General features: G+C 38.5%; 1 protein-coding gene across 1 annotated transcript; it reads left to right on the forward strand.

Moving 5' to 3' along the window:
- The first annotated feature begins 14,360 nt into the window (after positions 1–14,360).
- Positions 14,361–16,953, forward strand: LOC106091615 (fork head domain transcription factor slp2). The gene has a single exon (XM_013258178.2). It carries the CDS (start codon positions 14,723–14,725, stop codon positions 16,496–16,498), a length of 1,776 nt encoding a protein of 591 aa, XP_013113632.2. The 5' UTR covers positions 14,361–14,722; the 3' UTR covers positions 16,499–16,953.
- The last annotated feature ends 1,123 nt before the right edge of the window (positions 16,954–18,076 follow it).

The raw sequence follows: 18,076 nt of genomic DNA on the forward strand, positions 1-18,076 counted from the left end.
CGTTGCGGTTAAAGTTGTCCACGTTGTGGATAAAGTTTTCTACGTTGCGGATAAAGTTATCCACGTTATAGGTAAAGTGATCCACGTTCTCGTTAAAGTTATCCACGTTGCGGTTAAAGTTGTCCACGTTGTGGATAAAGTGATCCACGTTGTAGATAAAGTTATCCACGTTGTGGATAAAGTTATCCACGTTGTAGATAAAGTTATCCACGTTGTGGAGAAAGTTATCCACGTTATGGATAAAGTTATCTACGTTATGGATAAAGTTAGGTATCCATTTTGTGGATAAAGTTATCCGCCCTTTAGTTAAAGTTATTCACCGCATGGTTAAAGTTATCCATGTTGTGGAGAAAGTTATCCACCTTGTGGATAAAGTTATCCACGTTGTAAATACATTTATCCACGTTGTGTTTAAAGTTATCCACGTTGTGTATAAAGTTATCTTCGTTGTGGATAAAGTTATCCACGTTGTGGATAAAGTTATCCACGTTGTGGACAAAGGTATCCACGTCGTGGATAAAGTTGTCCACGTTGTGGATAACTTTATACACTTTATCTTTATAAAGTTATCCACGTTGTGTATTAAGTTATCCACCTTGTGGATAAGGCTATCTACGTTATGGATAAAGTTAGGTATCCATTTTGTGGATAAAGTTATCCATCTTGTGGATAACTTTAACGCATAGTTTAAGTTATCCACCTCTTGGATAAAGTTATCCACCTCGTGGATAAAGTTATCCACCTCGTGGATAAAGTTATCCACCTCGTTTATAAAGTTATCCGCCTCATGGATAAAGTTATCCACCTCGTGGATAAATTTGTGGATAAAGTTATCCCATTTGTGTATAATGTTATTCACTTTGTGTAGGCGTTGTTGCTAATGTTATCCACTTTGTGTAGGCGTTTTTGCTAAGTCAGCCACATAATGGACAAGGTTATTCACATTATGGATAAAGTAGTCCACATTGTGGATTTAGCTTACCAAGTTATGGATTAAGATAAAATTATGGGCTTTGGTCGTTCTCATATGTGATTTAATCCGCCATTCTTGTTGAGATCCTGTGAGAAGTTTACCTGCAGTTACTGTTGCGCCTTAATCATCTGATTTTACAGTAAAATAATTATTACTGTTATACTAATCTTTAAGCACTATTTAAATAACCCACAGTGTAGTCCACAGAAGCTTGTTTTTAATAAATGAAACTATCGACGAAGGCTTACGCTATATGACAGACCAGTCAATGACTTACTTGATAGCATAGCAATTTGCTCATATGAAAGGTTTAATAGTTGCCTGTTTGCGTTTACTTTGGCCCAATAGCAAATACACACACCTAAGAACAGCTTCTTATAAACTCAAACAAGGATATTTGCTTAAGAAATATAGATACTATCCTGCCTGATATCCTTGTAGGTAGTTTGGATTAGAGGTGTGTTTGCTGTGGCATATTTTATAGATACTGCCTGCTGTTCTTCAATAATCCTGCGGTTAAAGTCTCATGGAGTTTGTATTTGTCTTTTGATACACCACCATCACCACCATCGTATGTCACCAATCATTTAGCCGGAAGAGCTCTGCAAAAACAACGCCTTTTTAAAAATCCAACTGAAAAAGTACTAAAGGGTTAAGTTGGGAGAATTCTTTTACATTTCATATTGTGGCCTTAATACTTTTATAGCACTCCCTCCCTCTCCTCTTGAGAGTGTGGGTGTTCATTTGTCATATCTATGTAAAGGGTTAAAGGGAAAAAAAAAACTCCATATGAATATGGTGGGTGTTTTGCGTTTTCCTATTTAGAGCCTTTTTCAATATGTTTTGTATAAGTAATGCTTTATTGGCCCAAAAATTTTGCGCAGATTTTGCTACTGTGGAAAAACCCCTACTCTATGGGCCATCATTTGTGTTTATTTGCGGTACTTAATCAACCATAACAATTTCAGATTGGAATGTTGTTAATCCTGGTGATTAGATACTCTTAACTCTTTTACTTTGGCTCAGCTCTGTTCAAATGTGAAGTGAACAAAAATTTTAAATAATTCCCATATTTTCTTTTGAGTTTACCTAGAATTTCTATGTGATATCAAAGGAAATCTTTCGGTGGCTAAAAAGTTAATAAGGAAGTGATTTTTGTGGCATTCCAATGTATGAAAAGATATTGTGGAGATCAGTTGGTATGATCACCTTATATTAGAAGATACAACCAATAAGTTGGATACATATCAAGTAAGGGTTCCAATAGGTTTAACTAAGATAAGTACAGCCAATCTTGACCCTCAGCAACCAACGAAATTTAGCAGCCATAAGAAAAAAATTCCTTATAGTGGAATGGGGCATGTTATACATGAGAACTGCAATCGGTGGTATTTTTCTGATTTATGGTATACTCATATAAAAGCGGTGCTAGTACGTATCGCCACCTCAATTTATGCCGTGGTATGCTCAGCACACTGATATGAGTACCGATCGCTTGCATACTCGAAAATTAATTTTGATATTTCGTTTACCACCGCTTTTAACATCGTTTTGTCCATGGCGGTGTTTTGAGTACATGTAAGGCGAGTATAGACACTAATTTGCATCATTGTTTTCGGATGAATTTTTGTAGCGAAAATTCCCACCCACTTAAGAGCAGTAACGGGACACTTGAAGAAATCATTTCTTAAACCGATGATATGGCGGCCTAATGTCAAACTCTTACCACTCCGTGCAGAAGAACCTCAAAATCCATAGTCAAAATGTTCCGATTAGCGATATCATGGATGAAGGACGACAAGACAGCAGAAGCCGATGAGTTTAACCGATGATATGGCGGCCCAATGTCAAACTCTTACCACTCCGTGCAAAAGATACGCAAAATCCATGGTCAAAATGTTCCATTGAGCAATATCATGAATGAAAGACGACAAGACAGCAGAAGCCGATGAGTTACCAGCTGAACTAGTTATCGTGTCAGTCTCATTAACGATACGATGCAGGAAAGAAGACAGAGAAGGTTTTTCATGAATTTGGCATCTGTTTCGGTACATCTAATAATGATTGATTAAATTGTAAATGAGCTCAATGCTACCTTTACTTGTGTGGGCGCTCACTCCATATATCCTAGTTTTTACCACCTAATGCGTTAAAAACTGCAAAGTTTAACTTCATTTAAAGAAACTTTATGGCTGCGATCGGTTTATATGAGCCCTGAAAGACTGTTCTAATATTAGCATCAGTTGCTGGTCCTACAATTACTCTGCTGAAGTAGATGAGCTCAATTCTACTTTGACTAATATTCACGCAAATTTTATGGATCCTTGACTAAGGGTTAGACTGAATGAGACATATGTTCACAAGTACATATTCATCGCCGGACGAGGACCATTCCACACCCACCTAAGGGTATACACGGTGTATGCTAGCCAGTGATGCTGCGGGACATATCACGCATAACCCTAAGTAGGATTTCATCACGTCTTTTGTAGCAACCATCCCATATTGACTACGCATCTGGAAAGTCCTCCCAGAGATGGATCTGCAAGATCAGCCAGATCAAGAAAAAATGTCTCCCCATATTTGAAAGCATATGCCCCTATAGACCATAATAATAAAGCAAGTGCTCCATCGTTTCCTGCTCGAACAGCTTCCGCACTAATCATAATGTGGGATTTCCATGTGTGGCCATTTCTGGCCTATCTACTCAATGTCCGCTTATAAATCATGTAATAGAGCTAAGAGATCTTTTATCAAAAACCTCCTTCACCCTCCGCTTACAGTAGTCTAAAGTATTATGGCTGTTCGGCGTCCTTAGTATAGGAGTAAAGGGTAATTTTTTAAAATTCAGAAAAATGCAAGAAATCTTTTTTGAATCGATAGTACTGTCCATATAATTTAATGTTTAAAGATTATTTCATGCAAATGTTGACCATGACTGCGCCTGAAATGGCCCATCCGCTTATTCTAATTCCAACATTTTGGCCGGTATCTCATAAATTGCTTCAATGTTGTCTTTCAATGCGTCATTTGAAGCCGGCTTGTCTGTATAGATATTAGCTTCAAAAAATAGTCTAAAGGTGTTAAATCGCACGAACTAAGCGGCTAATTGACGGGTTCCGAACGCAAAATAAAATGTTCACTAAACTCGCCTCTCAATAAGTCCATCGTAATGCGTGCTGTATGGCATGTGGCACAGTCTTGTTGAAACCACATGTCATGCAAGTCAAGCTCTTCCATTTTGGGCAAAAAAAAAAGTTGGATATCATCTCGCGGTAGCACTCGCCATTCACAGTTACGTTACGATTCGCATCATCTTTGAAGAAGTACGGTCCAATGATGCCACCAACCCATAAACCCAACTTACTGTGACTATTTCTGGATGCATTGGTAGCTCTTGCAATGCTTCTGGCTAATCTTCACCCCAAAATCGACCATTCTGCTTATTTACGTGCCCATCGACCCACAATTGAGATTCGTCCATAAAACAGAAGAAGCGCGCAATGATCTTTTTTTAACAAAGCACAATAATGGTAATAAAATTCAATAACTTGCAAGCATTGTTCGTTTGTAAGACGATTCATGGTTAAATTATAGACCACACTAAAGATGCGGAAGAAGTGGAACAAAATACGAAACGCTGTTTTAATCAGGGTTGTCAGAAAGATAATAGCTAAAAAATCACCTTTGAGTAGTTCATCAAAAGGCAGGTATGCAAGGGCAAGGGATTCGCTTTCCCGTGGACGAGCCATTACTGGGTTATTTGTCGGTCTTCTTGTTTCCCGAATACCATTGTGTCCGGGGATTCTACTTTGTACTATGTCGTGAGAACATAGTATATTAAGGAATTCCAAACTCTCCGCCATTCACTTAGGCTTCACTGTCCTTGCGCCCAAGGCCTTGATGAGTTATAAACGGAATGACAAAATTAGTATACCCCCCATCGTATGGAGGATCTTCAACTTGAATCGGACAGCACTCATTGATATGTGAGAAGTTTGCCCCTGTACCTAAGTGGAATGTGGGGCAAATTTGGATTGCATCCTAAGTAGAGGGGTATGAAAAGGACAGTTTCTAGAGTTAGGAGACATGGCAAAGATATCAAAATAATGTGTTGACTAATGCTTTCGTATTCAAACTATCGTTCGAGCAATATGGCGTGGGCGACACTTGGTCCTGGAGAACTTTTACATAGCTGAAGGCCACACTGATGTCACAACTTTTGCGAGGAGATAACCTAAGTTGAGATTTTTATCCGCTTTCCTCGCTATGATTTGAATCCAGGCGTTTAATGTCATAGGCGGATATGCTAACCTATGCGCCAGGGTAACCTCCATGATATCTCACACCCTCTGAGGTTACTCAATTATAGGGCCGTAAAGCAATATTACAAGGTGTTGCGAGCGGAAACTAATAAACCGCTATGGTAGCGGGTTTAACTTTAGATTAATTAGGTAAAAATGTTGGGGAGTATGCCTACAATCATATATATCAGATTTTTTTTTCTGTAATTTTGGTTCATTTTTTACCAATTAGTAACACCAAATTCCGATTAACAATGGCTAATATAGCATGGCTTTCTTAAGGCAACTTAGTTTTACAGTTTTTCGTAAGATGTATTCAACCCCTAACCTAAAAAAACAAGCTAAACAATAACATAACGGTATGACTAACAATACAGAAAAAAAGAAACAAATATGTGTTGGTTATATAAACGAAAACGAATTACGAATTAATTGTTCTCGCATGAGAAAATATGCCACACAAGTACTATAAGAGTTGTGTGAATGAACGTACAAACGAACGTTACCATTTGAAAACAATTAAATATTCATTGAATTATAGTTCAGCGCAGACTAGCCTGGCCGGCCAGTTGAGTCTATTACCGTACCGTTTGTCCGTCCAAACCATAACCATCAAGCATTCGTTCATGACATGTTATGATGATAATTAGATTTTCAACAAAACACAGCAATTTCAAACAGCCCAAGACAATGGGAGCCATGGCAAATATGACGCTAAATATTAGACATGCCAACACAAAAAGAAAGAAAGAAAAAATAAAACAAGAATGTATTACGAAGAGTCTTCAAAAAAAAAAAAGCACAACCGAATTGTATGGACACACTCGCATACTGCTGTGAAAAACTTAAAGGCATACAAAAGCCAACAAGACAAAGATATGGCATATTTTTTCCATCTTTTTGTTATAAAATATTTAAACAATTTGTTCAATAACATGCCTGCCGTCATAAACAGACATACCTCCCCATAACCCCCCACACCAGGCATTGAACACGTGTGCTGGGCTTGAACAATATGAATTCTCCATTGAAATGTAAAAATACTCCCTCTCTCGGCTATTCATTCGCACACTTAATTTCGCCTACCATTGGTATGTTGAGTTTAGCACCCAAGCAATGGTCCACAGTGTTGTTTTTCTTCTTCTTCTTTTTATTTTATGCCCCAATGAGAGTGGCCGTATTGTGCAAGTGTGTGGGGATGTTGTGTAAAAACATTCAATTATTTGATTGGGGAAGTGAAAAGTGAAAATGTAACCACAAAAACAGCATAAAACCCCTCCCATTATGGATTGTAAAGAGATGCACTCGCTGGCTGTAGTGTATGTATGTGTGAGTATGTGTGTGCTTCTTTTTTTCATCTATTCCCCACTCGCTTATGAAAACAATATGGCGACGGATCCAACAAACACAGCAGCCAACAACAATACTCTATTGTATCGGAGTATGTGGCTGGCTGTTTGTGTAGATGTGTTAAATTGTTGTTGTTATGTATCCATATCTGTTTTATGTGGTGGCGGTAGCATAACACATTTGTTTATTTGTTTGTTTGCCCATTTGGTTAGCATTCCATATTCCTATGTGCTCAGGTATTTGTTTGTTGGGTGGTGGTGGTGGGTGTTTCTCAGGATGTTAGTGCTGGCAAAGGGAATATCATATTGGCATGAATGCTTAGAAATGTTAAGACGCTGCAGCAGCAAAAAAAAAGCAATGCATATTGCACAAGACGGAGCAATGAAGAGAGAAGAAAGATATGTATGGGGGAGATAATTCAAAGACAAAAACAGTCTATACAATAAATTCTATCAATTAAATAAATTTAAAATAGAGTAATAAAACAAAACAAAAACACCATAAGATACATTAAAATCAATAAAATAATATAAATAAAATAAATACAAAAAAAATTAATTTACATATATCAAAAATATTAAATAAAACAAGACCAAAAATACAATAAAAAACCATTTAATAAGATAAATAAATTATAATAAATAGAAATTTTAAAATTAAATAAAGTAAGTAAAGTAAGGCTGTGCGCACTCTATAATACATTACACCTTAACTATGAGTGTAAATTTGGCAATATCACCCTATAGACGCTATAACTATGCAAATCTGATGCGACTTTGATAGACATTGGCAATGATGTTCATGGAGTTACATCCTTGAAATATTTTAGTAGTTACTGCTCTTTTTACATACATTGGGTTGTTCATATGTATGTATGGAAGCTATATAGTAATCTAAACCAATTTCGATAAGACACTTTTGAGTACAACACGCCCTAAAATAAAATAAAATAAAATAAAATTAAATAAAAAAAATCAAATTAAATAAAATAAAAAAATATAAAATAAAATTAAATGAAAAAAAAATAATATTAAATTAAATTAAATACAAAAATAAAATAATATAAAATAAAATGAAATGAAATAAAATAAAATTAATAAAAATTAAATTAAAAAAATAAAATAAAAGATAATAAATGAAATGAAATGAAAAGAAAATAAAGTAAAATAAAAAACCTTACTTGGCACACCCTTGAAAGCCATACCAAAACGACATGTGCACAATTTCAACCAAATTGGACAGCAATTGCGCACCGTAGAGGCTCATGAAGTATAATCGGGAGATCTGTATATATGGCAGCTACATCAGGTCATGGACTAATTTCGACCATAGGAAAAGGGTACTAAAACTACGCCTCCCCTAGAGAAAGGGTGCCAAAACTACCCTTCTCCTAGTTAAAGAGTACTAAAACTACCCTTCACCTAGGAAAAGGATACTAAAACTACCCTTCACTTTGGGAAAGAGTACTAAAACTACCCTTCCCCAAAAAAAAGGATATTAAAACTACCCTTCCCCTAGGGAAGGGGTATTAAAACTTCCCTTACCATAGGGAAAGGGTAATAAAACTACGCTTCCCCAGGGGAATGAGTACTAAAACTACCTTTACTCTAGGGAAATGGTATTAATACTACCTTTACCCCAGGGAAAGGGTACTAATCTTACCCTTACCCTAAGGTAAAGGTACTACACTTACCCTTATTCTAGGGAGAGGGTATAATACTACCCTCGCCCTAGGGAAAGGGTACTAAAACTACCCTTCCCCTAGAGAAACGGTACCAAAACTACCCTTCCCCTATAGAAAAGACGAAAACTACCCTTCCCCTAGGAAAAGTGTATTAAGGCTACCCTGCTCCTTGACGAAGGGTGCCATAACTACCCTCATTCTAGAGAAATGATACTAAAACCTAGGGAAAGGGTACTAAAACTACTCTTCCCATAGGGATATGGTACTAAAACTACTCTTCCCATAGGGATATGGTACTTAAACTACCCTTCCCCTAGGGAAATGGTACTAAAACTACCCTTCCCCTAGGGAAAGGGTACTAAAACTACGTTTCCCCTAGGGAAAGGGTACTAAAACTACCTTTACTCTAGGGATATGGTACTGAAACTACCCTTCCCCTAGGGAAATGGTACTAAAACTATCCTTCCCCTAGAGAAACGGTACCAAAACTACCCTTCCTCTAGAGAAAAGACTAAAACTACCCTTCTTCTAGGGAAATGGTTCTAAAGCTACCCTTCCCAAAGGGCAAGGGTACTAAAACTGCCCTTCACCTAGAGAAAGTGTTCTAAAACTACCCTTCCCAAAGCAAAGGATACTAAAACAACCCTTCCCTTAGGAAAAGGGTACTAAAACTACCCTTCCCCTAGAGAAAGGGTACTAAAGCTATCCCTCCCTTAGAAAAAGGGTACTTAAACTAGCCTTCCCCTAGGGAAAGTGTACTAAAACTACCCTTCCCCCAGAGAAAGGGTACTAAAACTAGCCCTCCCCTAAGGAAGGAGTCTAAAACTACCATTCTCCTAGAAAAATGGAAACTAAAACTACCCTAACCCTAGGGAAAGGGTACTAAAACTACCCTTCCTTGGGGAAAGGGTACTAAAACTACCCTTCCTTGGGGAAAGGGTAATAAAACTACCCTTCCATGGGGAAAGAGTACTAAAACTACCCTTCCCCTAGCGAAATGATACTAAAACTACACTTCCCCTAGGAAAAGGGTTTTACAAGGTAATCTGCCCTTCTATTTTGCAAGTGGAACAAGCCTTGATAAAGACACAAATTCAGATAGATGATTAGAGAATAACCTCTAGTCAAAGCTTACATTAAAGTGAGGTGTGGAATAAAATTCTCAATTAAGTGCCAAAATTGGTTACGATTTTATTCTCCCAATTAACTCTATATGAGACCATGAAAGTCATAGCCTAAGTATGTCGCGGATTTTTTTAACTCTATAAAACCCTGCAGTATTAATTGCTGTTTGCTAGGATGTGGATTAGTTTATTTGAATTCCGGCTTAAATACCCAGAACCCATGACAGCATAGATAAGTCCGCCTTTACACAGAACTCCTGGGTTAAGATTCCGGCGAGAACATTAGGAAAACAATTTTGAGGTAGTTATCCCCTCCTTGTGCTGGCAATAATTGGGAGATATTTACCCACGGAAATCAGTGTGTTAAGGTCTCCAGTAAGTGATGACGCTCTGTGAAAAGCAGGTCGGACTCGGCAATAACAAGTAAAAGCGTGCTAAGTTCGGCCGGGTCGAATGTTATATATGCTCCAAAAGTAGTAGATTGCTCAGTTATGTTTGTGTCGAAGAAATTTCGAAAGAAAATCCATGAAATGCATACAACTTACCCCAAAGAGGTGTCGCACTGCGGCACGCCGTTCAAATTTGGCCATAAAAAAGAGGCCCTTGATCATTGAGCTTAAATTTGAATTGGACAGCACACCTTAGTGGAATGTTCATAGGTTAAATTTGCTAATTATACTAGAAATCTCCCCAACTCCACGTTTTCTTGGCAGGTAGGTACCCCAATACAAATTATGCAAGTTGACTTTGTCTCTCTTCTTTTTCCTGCTAATCAGAGCAAACCTTAATGACCCTTTAAAATTAATCTCGAATTAAAACTTAAAATTCGAGGTCAATAACAACTTAAAATATGAATCAAAAAATTTTTTGCATTTTCAACATTGTGACAAATGTGATAAAAGCTGATTGTCGTTTAAGATAATCAAATCCATCTTACTTAACGTTTGTTATTAAAAAAATTAGCAAGATGAAACAAGATAAGCAAATATAAAATGGCAACAAAATTTAATAATTTAAAACAAAGTTTTTTGCTACAACTCATAATCAACGCCATTAATCAATATTTAATATTAAATAGTAAAAAAGAAGATACAGATATCAATATAAAAAATCAGCAACATTGAAAGAGAAGAGAAAAAATATGGTATAGCAATTAATTAATTAATTGAATTTGATGACAACCATTTAAAACAACAGCAAACATCTAGTCAGAGTCGTTCGTTTGTCTATTTGAGTATCACCCTCGCTCTAACACATTTCATAATGCTAAGTGGTGCTTGCCATGCCAAAGAGAAACAGCCGTAACGAATGAAATACACCACCACAGCAAGTCTACCCCACCACCTATACTCATTTCACTCACTGACTGAGATTTGTTGTTTTTGTTTTGTGTTTTTTTTTTGGGTGTACCAAAGCACAGACTTTGGCAAAAACTAAACTGCTACGTGAGTTTGCAAACTATGCTACAAATTATGGAGCAACAAACAAAAACATTTACACTTTGGCTACTGAAAATGTATCCTGTGTTTTTAGCACAACAGCCAACACGCAGCCAAACACTCTCATCACACACACACACACACCCACAAACAACAACACTCTGACATTTAGGGCAGCAACTCAAGCGTATGACTATAACAAGCCGCAACAATTTAGTAAGCCTTGCTGGCTGCTGCCATGCCTTGCCTTAATATGGTTGAGCAATGATGAGAGGAGAGTGTGAGAGTGAGAGAGCTGTTTAAATCAAAAGAAAAACAAAGTCATTTGATAACCAAGAAAAAATGAAAACAAAATAGTAAAACATCTGCAAAACCAAGTGAGCAAATAACACGTTTCAAATAACAACAATAGTTAAGTAGAAAATAACAACAACAATTTAGACAGGGTTGCCGCTTTTTAAATAATTTTTTGTACGTAAAACATATTCATTGCCAGCAATGACCTTTATTAACTTGGCATGGCTTTTTAAAGGCTTTTTTAGCTTAAGGGGGCCATTATTGCGCGTATGGCCTATGGAGCTAAACACCTGGGTTCAAGTCCTCGCAAAAATAAATACTTACATAGAAAAAAACAGTGAATTTAATGTTCATAAAGTGTTGCCAATGTTGGATTTTCTGTATTTTATAAACGCATTTCATAAAACCATAAGAGAGAGAGAGAGAGAGAGAGAGAGGGACAGAGAATATTGAAATGCGAACGCGTACATGGCATACAATGTACCGCTACCGGGTGGAGCGTATCCTTAGGGTCCGTACTTGGCGCAGTTGTTCGAAGTCGTAACAGAACACTTTGCAAAATTTTAGCTAAATCGGACAAAAATTGAGCCTTGTAAGTACTCAAAAACTCAAATCGGAAGATCGATTTATTTGGGAGCTATATCAGGTTATAGACCGATTTAAACCGAACTTGGCACAGTTGTTGGGAGTCATAAAAGAACACTACATGCAATAATTTAGCCAAATCACGGCTTCCAGAGGCTAAAGATGTCAAACCGGAAGATCGGTTTATATGGGAGCTATATTAATATTATCAATAGTAAGTATCTGTGCACAACTGCAAGCAAACACCTTGACGCGTTTGATTTCAACAGACGGACGGAAATGACTGGATCGATACAAAATGTCCAGACAATTAAGAATGGGGTCTAAGATAAAAATTTCTAGGTGTTACAAACGGAATGACCCTATTATTGTAGTATACCCCCATACTAAGTTGATGGGTGTAAAAATGAAAGTGTTTTGTTTGTATGGAACAGACACAAAAACGGCTGAACCGATTTCATGAAATTTTCACAGATGTTACAGTTTATCCGCTCGGGTTAAAATGGGGTACTTCAGTTTGTGATATGCTCGAGGGGGTGGACCCTTCCCCAACCACAATTTTCAAAAACGTCATGTCTGGAAAATGGGTTTATCGATAATAAGTGAAGTTTTACATGCCACCTTATGGTTACCCAAAAAACACAAAATTGGTATGAAAGTTTGGGGTCAAAAAACCGTGGAAACGCCCTTGGGGTAAACATGTCCACCTAAATGTTTACCCATTGAGACAATATGGGTATCAAGCGAAAATCATTTAAGAGTAGAGAACGAATTTGATAAAAACAATTCGACTTCACGCGTTTGGGGGCCTGTCCCACCCCCAAAAATCGATCAAAAATTACTTGTTTACCGATTGGGGTAATATGGGTATAAAATTAAAGTTAATTGGAAATATAATATTAAATTTATATAAAAATTTGGGGTCAAATTCCAAGGGGGCCGCCGGATTCCAAAAATCACCATCAAACGGACATGTAGGCCGATCGGAACAATATGGGATTCAAACGAAAGGTACTTGAGACTGGAATACGAAACTTATATACAAGTTTGGGATCTATTCGGGTCGGCCCATCTCAATATTATGCCCTATATGGATTTGTGCATCGAACGGGACAGGACGAAACTCAAAAGAAAGGTATTTGAGAGTAGAGTACGAAAATTATGTGAAAATGTGGGTCAATTCTCGGGGAGTCACCCACCTCAAAATTATATCCCAAATAGATATATCGCGAACGGGACAATATGGGATTTTAATGAAAGTTATTGAGAGTCAAATACGAAAATAAAAAAAAATTTAAATTTGGACTATGTCAAATAGAGGCCGCAAACACTTATGGGTGTAGCGAAGCACATCGGTCGAACTAGTATGGGCATAAAATGAAAGGTTTTTACGATTAAATTAAGTGGAAATCGCGATTGTTTTTTTGTAGAATATTTGGCCTGTGGAGATTCCTTTTTGATCCAAATTTTTAAATTTTTGTTGATTTTAGTATATATATTCCACGCGTTAGTACAATTCATGTCAGGTAATACACATTCCTTAGGTCAGAAAAATTCAACATTTTGAAAGTCCTTTTTAGGTCCAAGTTTTGGACACTTTTTGGCATATTTGTAATCAAGAGCAGTATATTGGAGTTTCTGGGGTCAAACATGTTTGAAAAACAAACTTCATCAAAATAAGAGTTGAGCCCTCTTTCTCTCTTTAATTTAATTCCCTCAGTTGGGGTTATTTTTGGGGCCGCTTATATCAAAGTGTACACATAAATATTATTCATAAATATATTTATGAATAAAATTGTAGCTTACTTATTAGAGCTAAAACAACTATGGCCTTAAGCTCAGGATTTCTATTTTTTTCTATCGGTTTGATTTGGTTTGTTTTGGCGTTTTGTTAAACTTCCTCCTTTTTCAAATGTTTTAACGGACCCTGATTAGCGTTCGATATCTCACGATCTACGCTTATGAAAGTTTGAAAATTTATGAAGCTACAAAAAATCATTCAACACAACATGTTTTTTTATCATGGCAACTCTCATCCCAACAACCATAGTACAAACCCCAAATACCAGTTGTTTTCATTAAAACAACACCCAACAGCAAAAACAATACCAACAATCTGACAAAAAAACACTAGTTTCTCTCACAAAGCAATATGGATGACTGCTAGCAAGAGCACATAGCAGTAGAGTTGAGAGTCGAAACTACCACCTATACCAAACAAGCCCCTTATCAAGAGTGAGTCCCAAAGTGTGAGTGTGTGTATGATTGACTCTGTAAGATTGACGAATAGAAATTAACGTTACCCCATGGCTCATTTTGCTGGCTGCAAACAAATAGTAGCATGAATTGAGAGAACATAAGTTCCACTCTTGTGATTGGTTGTTACTCACCTTAGAGGTGTAAACGAGAGAGAGCGCAGGCTGCTTAAGTAAGAAGGAGAAAGACTATAGGCATTGGAAACTCTCCACAAGGTGGTGTTGTGAAGCTTAAAATACTCAATGTTGGTTGTGTAGATGTGCGGCTGGCTGGCTGTGTGACATCAAAGCCAGCCATATACAGCCACCACCACAGCATTTTTCAATGGCTGCGAGTTGTGTGTTAGTCTACAAAAATCATTGCACGTAAACGGACGTAAACGTCATATAGGCAACGCGCGCAATACTACTACACAGACCATAAAAGACGGGGGGATTGCGTAAAACGATCTTTCTGATTGTCAAGATTTTAGAGAATAAAAAGAAAATTATAATAAAAAAAAAGATATTCCCTCAATGAAAAATTAGAATTTAAAAAAATGGTTGTAAAAAAGGATTTTGTTTAAATTGTTTTTTATAAAAAAGAAAAAAAAAACAAACAAAGCTTTTCTTAAGGCTTTGCATTTTGAAGCTAAAAATTTGTAAGCGCCGCGTGTGTACGTCTAACGTGTATTTTGAGTGTGCGTGCGTGTGTGTCAGGCTAGAAAAAACATGGTTAAAATCGATGATCCATGTAGTGTTGTTGAAAGAGTTTCAGAACATCATAATCATCATCATCATCACCACCACCAAAATCATCATCATACACAGCAGCAGCAACAACAACAACAGCTACAGCAGCACCAGCTGCAGACACCCGGTCACCATAATCATCATCATCATCAGCAAACGCATCTGACGGTACAGCCTTCGTTGGCCTCGCCGCCAGTGCAACATCAGCCTAATCCTCCTACCCCGCCACCCAGCGCACATCTTCCTACGCTACAGCAACATCAACAACAACAACAACAACATCATCAACATTTGCAACAATTGCATCAGCAGGCCCTCATCGATACTCACAACCAACTGCAGCAGTTCTATAAAATGGCTCGTACTCCCCACCTCAAGTCCAGTTTTTCCATAAATGCCATCTTACCCGAGACCGTGGAGGACAATCACCCGCACAAGCATTCTAACAATGATCATCTAAGAGCACCCTATACCAATCTCTGTGATGAGGGGGAAGTACCAGATGGCGATTCCGATTTGGATGTGACCAGCATGTCTCCACCACCGCCTACCGACGGCAGTGAGCTCAGCATACACAGCAATGAAGGCCATGCGGGGCATCATGTCAATACCCACCACGACCACCATACTCACCCTCAGGATGAGGACAGTGATCTTGAGGAAGGCCTAGATCCCGATGTGGAGGATGAGGAGGGCGATGTTGATGCCGAGGTCACTGAGGGCGAGGGTGATAACGAAAGCAAAGAAGGCGGTGAGGGCGAAAAAACCGTCACCGACAAGAAGGGCAATGAGAAACCTCCGTACAGCTACAATGCCCTCATCATGATGGCCATCAGACAAAGTCCCGAGAAACGTTTGACCTTGAACGGCATCTATGAGTATATCATGACCAATTTTCCCTACTACCGTGACAACAAGCAGGGCTGGCAGAACTCCATACGCCACAATCTCAGTCTCAACAAGTGTTTCGTCAAGGTGCCCCGCCACTATGATGATCCCGGCAAGGGCAATTATTGGATGCTGGATCCGTCGGCGGATGATGTTTTCATTGGCGGTTCCACCGGCAAATTGAGAAGACGCACCACTGCTGCCTCCCGCTCAAGGCTGGCGGCCTTTAAACGTTCCTTGATAGGGCCCATGTTTACGGGCCTAGGCTATCCGCCACAGTTCAATCAGTTCCTTTACCCGCCTCAGGCAGCTGCCTCTGCGGCTGCCAATCCCAGCCTATTGGCTAGCATGTATGGTAGATACAATCCTTTTGTGCCAAAGAATCCTGCCTTGCCACCCTCGCCGTTTGCGACAGCACGTGTCAGTCCTGCCATGGCTGCAGCGGCTAATTACAGCAACATGGAGCGCCTGTTATCGGCGGCCATGCCACCACAAACTCATCCTGCGGCAGCGGCGGCTGCTGCAGCTGCCTCCCTACCTGCCTCGGATCTCTATCAGCGTTTGCAATATCAACAATTGTTGCAGCAACATGCGGCGGCTGCTGCCATAGCAGCCCATCAGCGGCATCAACAGCAGCAGCAGCAACAACAACAACAACAGCAGCAACAACTATCCGCTTTGCATCATTTGGCCAGTCCGCCGGGTCATCAGCCTACGGCGGGTCTGCATCAGCCCCTGCAAGTTTTGACGCATTTGGGGCAACCCGCATCACCTTCCCACTCGATATCACCCAGTGCAGCGGCGGCATCATCCCCACCCACCGGCCCCATACTCAAACCGGTGACTGTGGTCTCACGAAACAGCTGAGTTTTTGTAAGTTTCTATAGTCTAAGGTGTTGTTATTAGGCCTTAAGTTGACCATAACTAGAGTTTCAGTGTAAATATGAGTCTAGCCGTTGTTGTATTAACGGCCTTAAGAAGTTCGTTTGCAGGCGATTTGTTGGACGATAAATGGAACTTTGTTGAAGAAACAAAAAATGAGGAAAGAACTTTTGGCGTTTTTAAGGGATTTTTGTATTTAATGACCATCACCATGAAAAGGAAACTTGTGGGAAAAGTGGTAAAATGGTAAAAAATCGAATTAATTTAAAAAATTAGAATTGAAAAAAGGTAGAAATCTTAAAAATAGACCAAATGCCCGATAATAAATTTCAAACTGAAAATCTGGTGGAAGGAAAATTAAGACAATTTTTCCAAACTTTTGCTTTTTAGGCTCCAAATTGTTCATAAAAAAGACATTTGGCCTAAACTTATCAGACCCCCAAAAAGTACAGTTCAATTTGGTTGAAAATTTTTTTTTTGATATCTTAAAGGGCATGCACAAAGTCTACAATGGTTCATTAGTATCAAAGCTATAATGGAGATGAGTACCGTATTCTCGTCCAATGAGAATTTAGACCACAAAGTTACGACCGTTGATCTTTCTTTCGTTCTTATGGCGGACCTTGTGGTCCATATATTGGGTTGCCCAAAAAGTAATTGCGGATTTTTCATATAGTCGGCATTAACAAATTTTTTTCACAGCTTGTGACTCTGTAATTGCATTCTTTCTTCTGTCAGTTATCAGCTGTTACTTTTAGCTTGCTTTAGAAAAAAAGTGTAAAAAAAGTATATTTGATTAAAGTTCATTCTAAGTTTTATTCAAAATGCATTTACTTTCTTTTAAAAAATCCGCAATTACTTTTTGGGCAACCCAATATTTTGCGAATAATCTTTCTCTCAAATACTCCAAGCACTGTCTCATCTGCCTTCACAAGTACCCATGCTTCAGAACCATATAACAACACGCGTAGTATCAGTGCCTTGTATAGTGTAATCTTCGTCTGTCGAGGGGTGGCCTTGTTTCCAAACTGCTTACTTAGTCCAAAGTATCATCTGTTTGTCAGTATTATTCTTCGCTTTATCTCAAAACTGGTGTCATTCGTTTCGGTTACGGCGGTGCCGAGGTAGATAAAGTTGCTGACTGTCTCAAAGTTGTGGTTCCCAACTTTCTCCATTTTCTTTATCTGCTCAGTTGTGCAAGGCTTTTTGGGAGTTGAGACCATCCATTTCGTCTTATCTCCATTTACTGCCAGACCCATTTTCACTGACTCTCTTTCGATACTTTCAAAAGCTGCAGTTACTACTTCCGGTGACCGAGCTATGATATCGATGTCGTCGGCATACGCGAGTAGCATGTGTTCTCTTGTAATTAGTGTGCCATATCTATTCACATCTGCATCTCGTTTAATCTTCTCCAGCAGGATATTAAAGAGATCATAAGATAGGCTTTCTCCTGCTCTGAAACCTCATTTGGAGATTCTTTCCCGTTCTTACTGACGAACGCGTATCATCAAGTGTCATCCTGCATAGTCTTAGTAATTTTGCAGGGATACCAAACTCAGA

Source organism: Stomoxys calcitrans, chromosome 3 (genome assembly GCF_963082655.1).
Source record: "Stomoxys calcitrans chromosome 3, idStoCalc2.1, whole genome shotgun sequence".
Taxonomy (NCBI): domain Eukaryota; kingdom Metazoa; phylum Arthropoda; class Insecta; order Diptera; family Muscidae; genus Stomoxys; species Stomoxys calcitrans.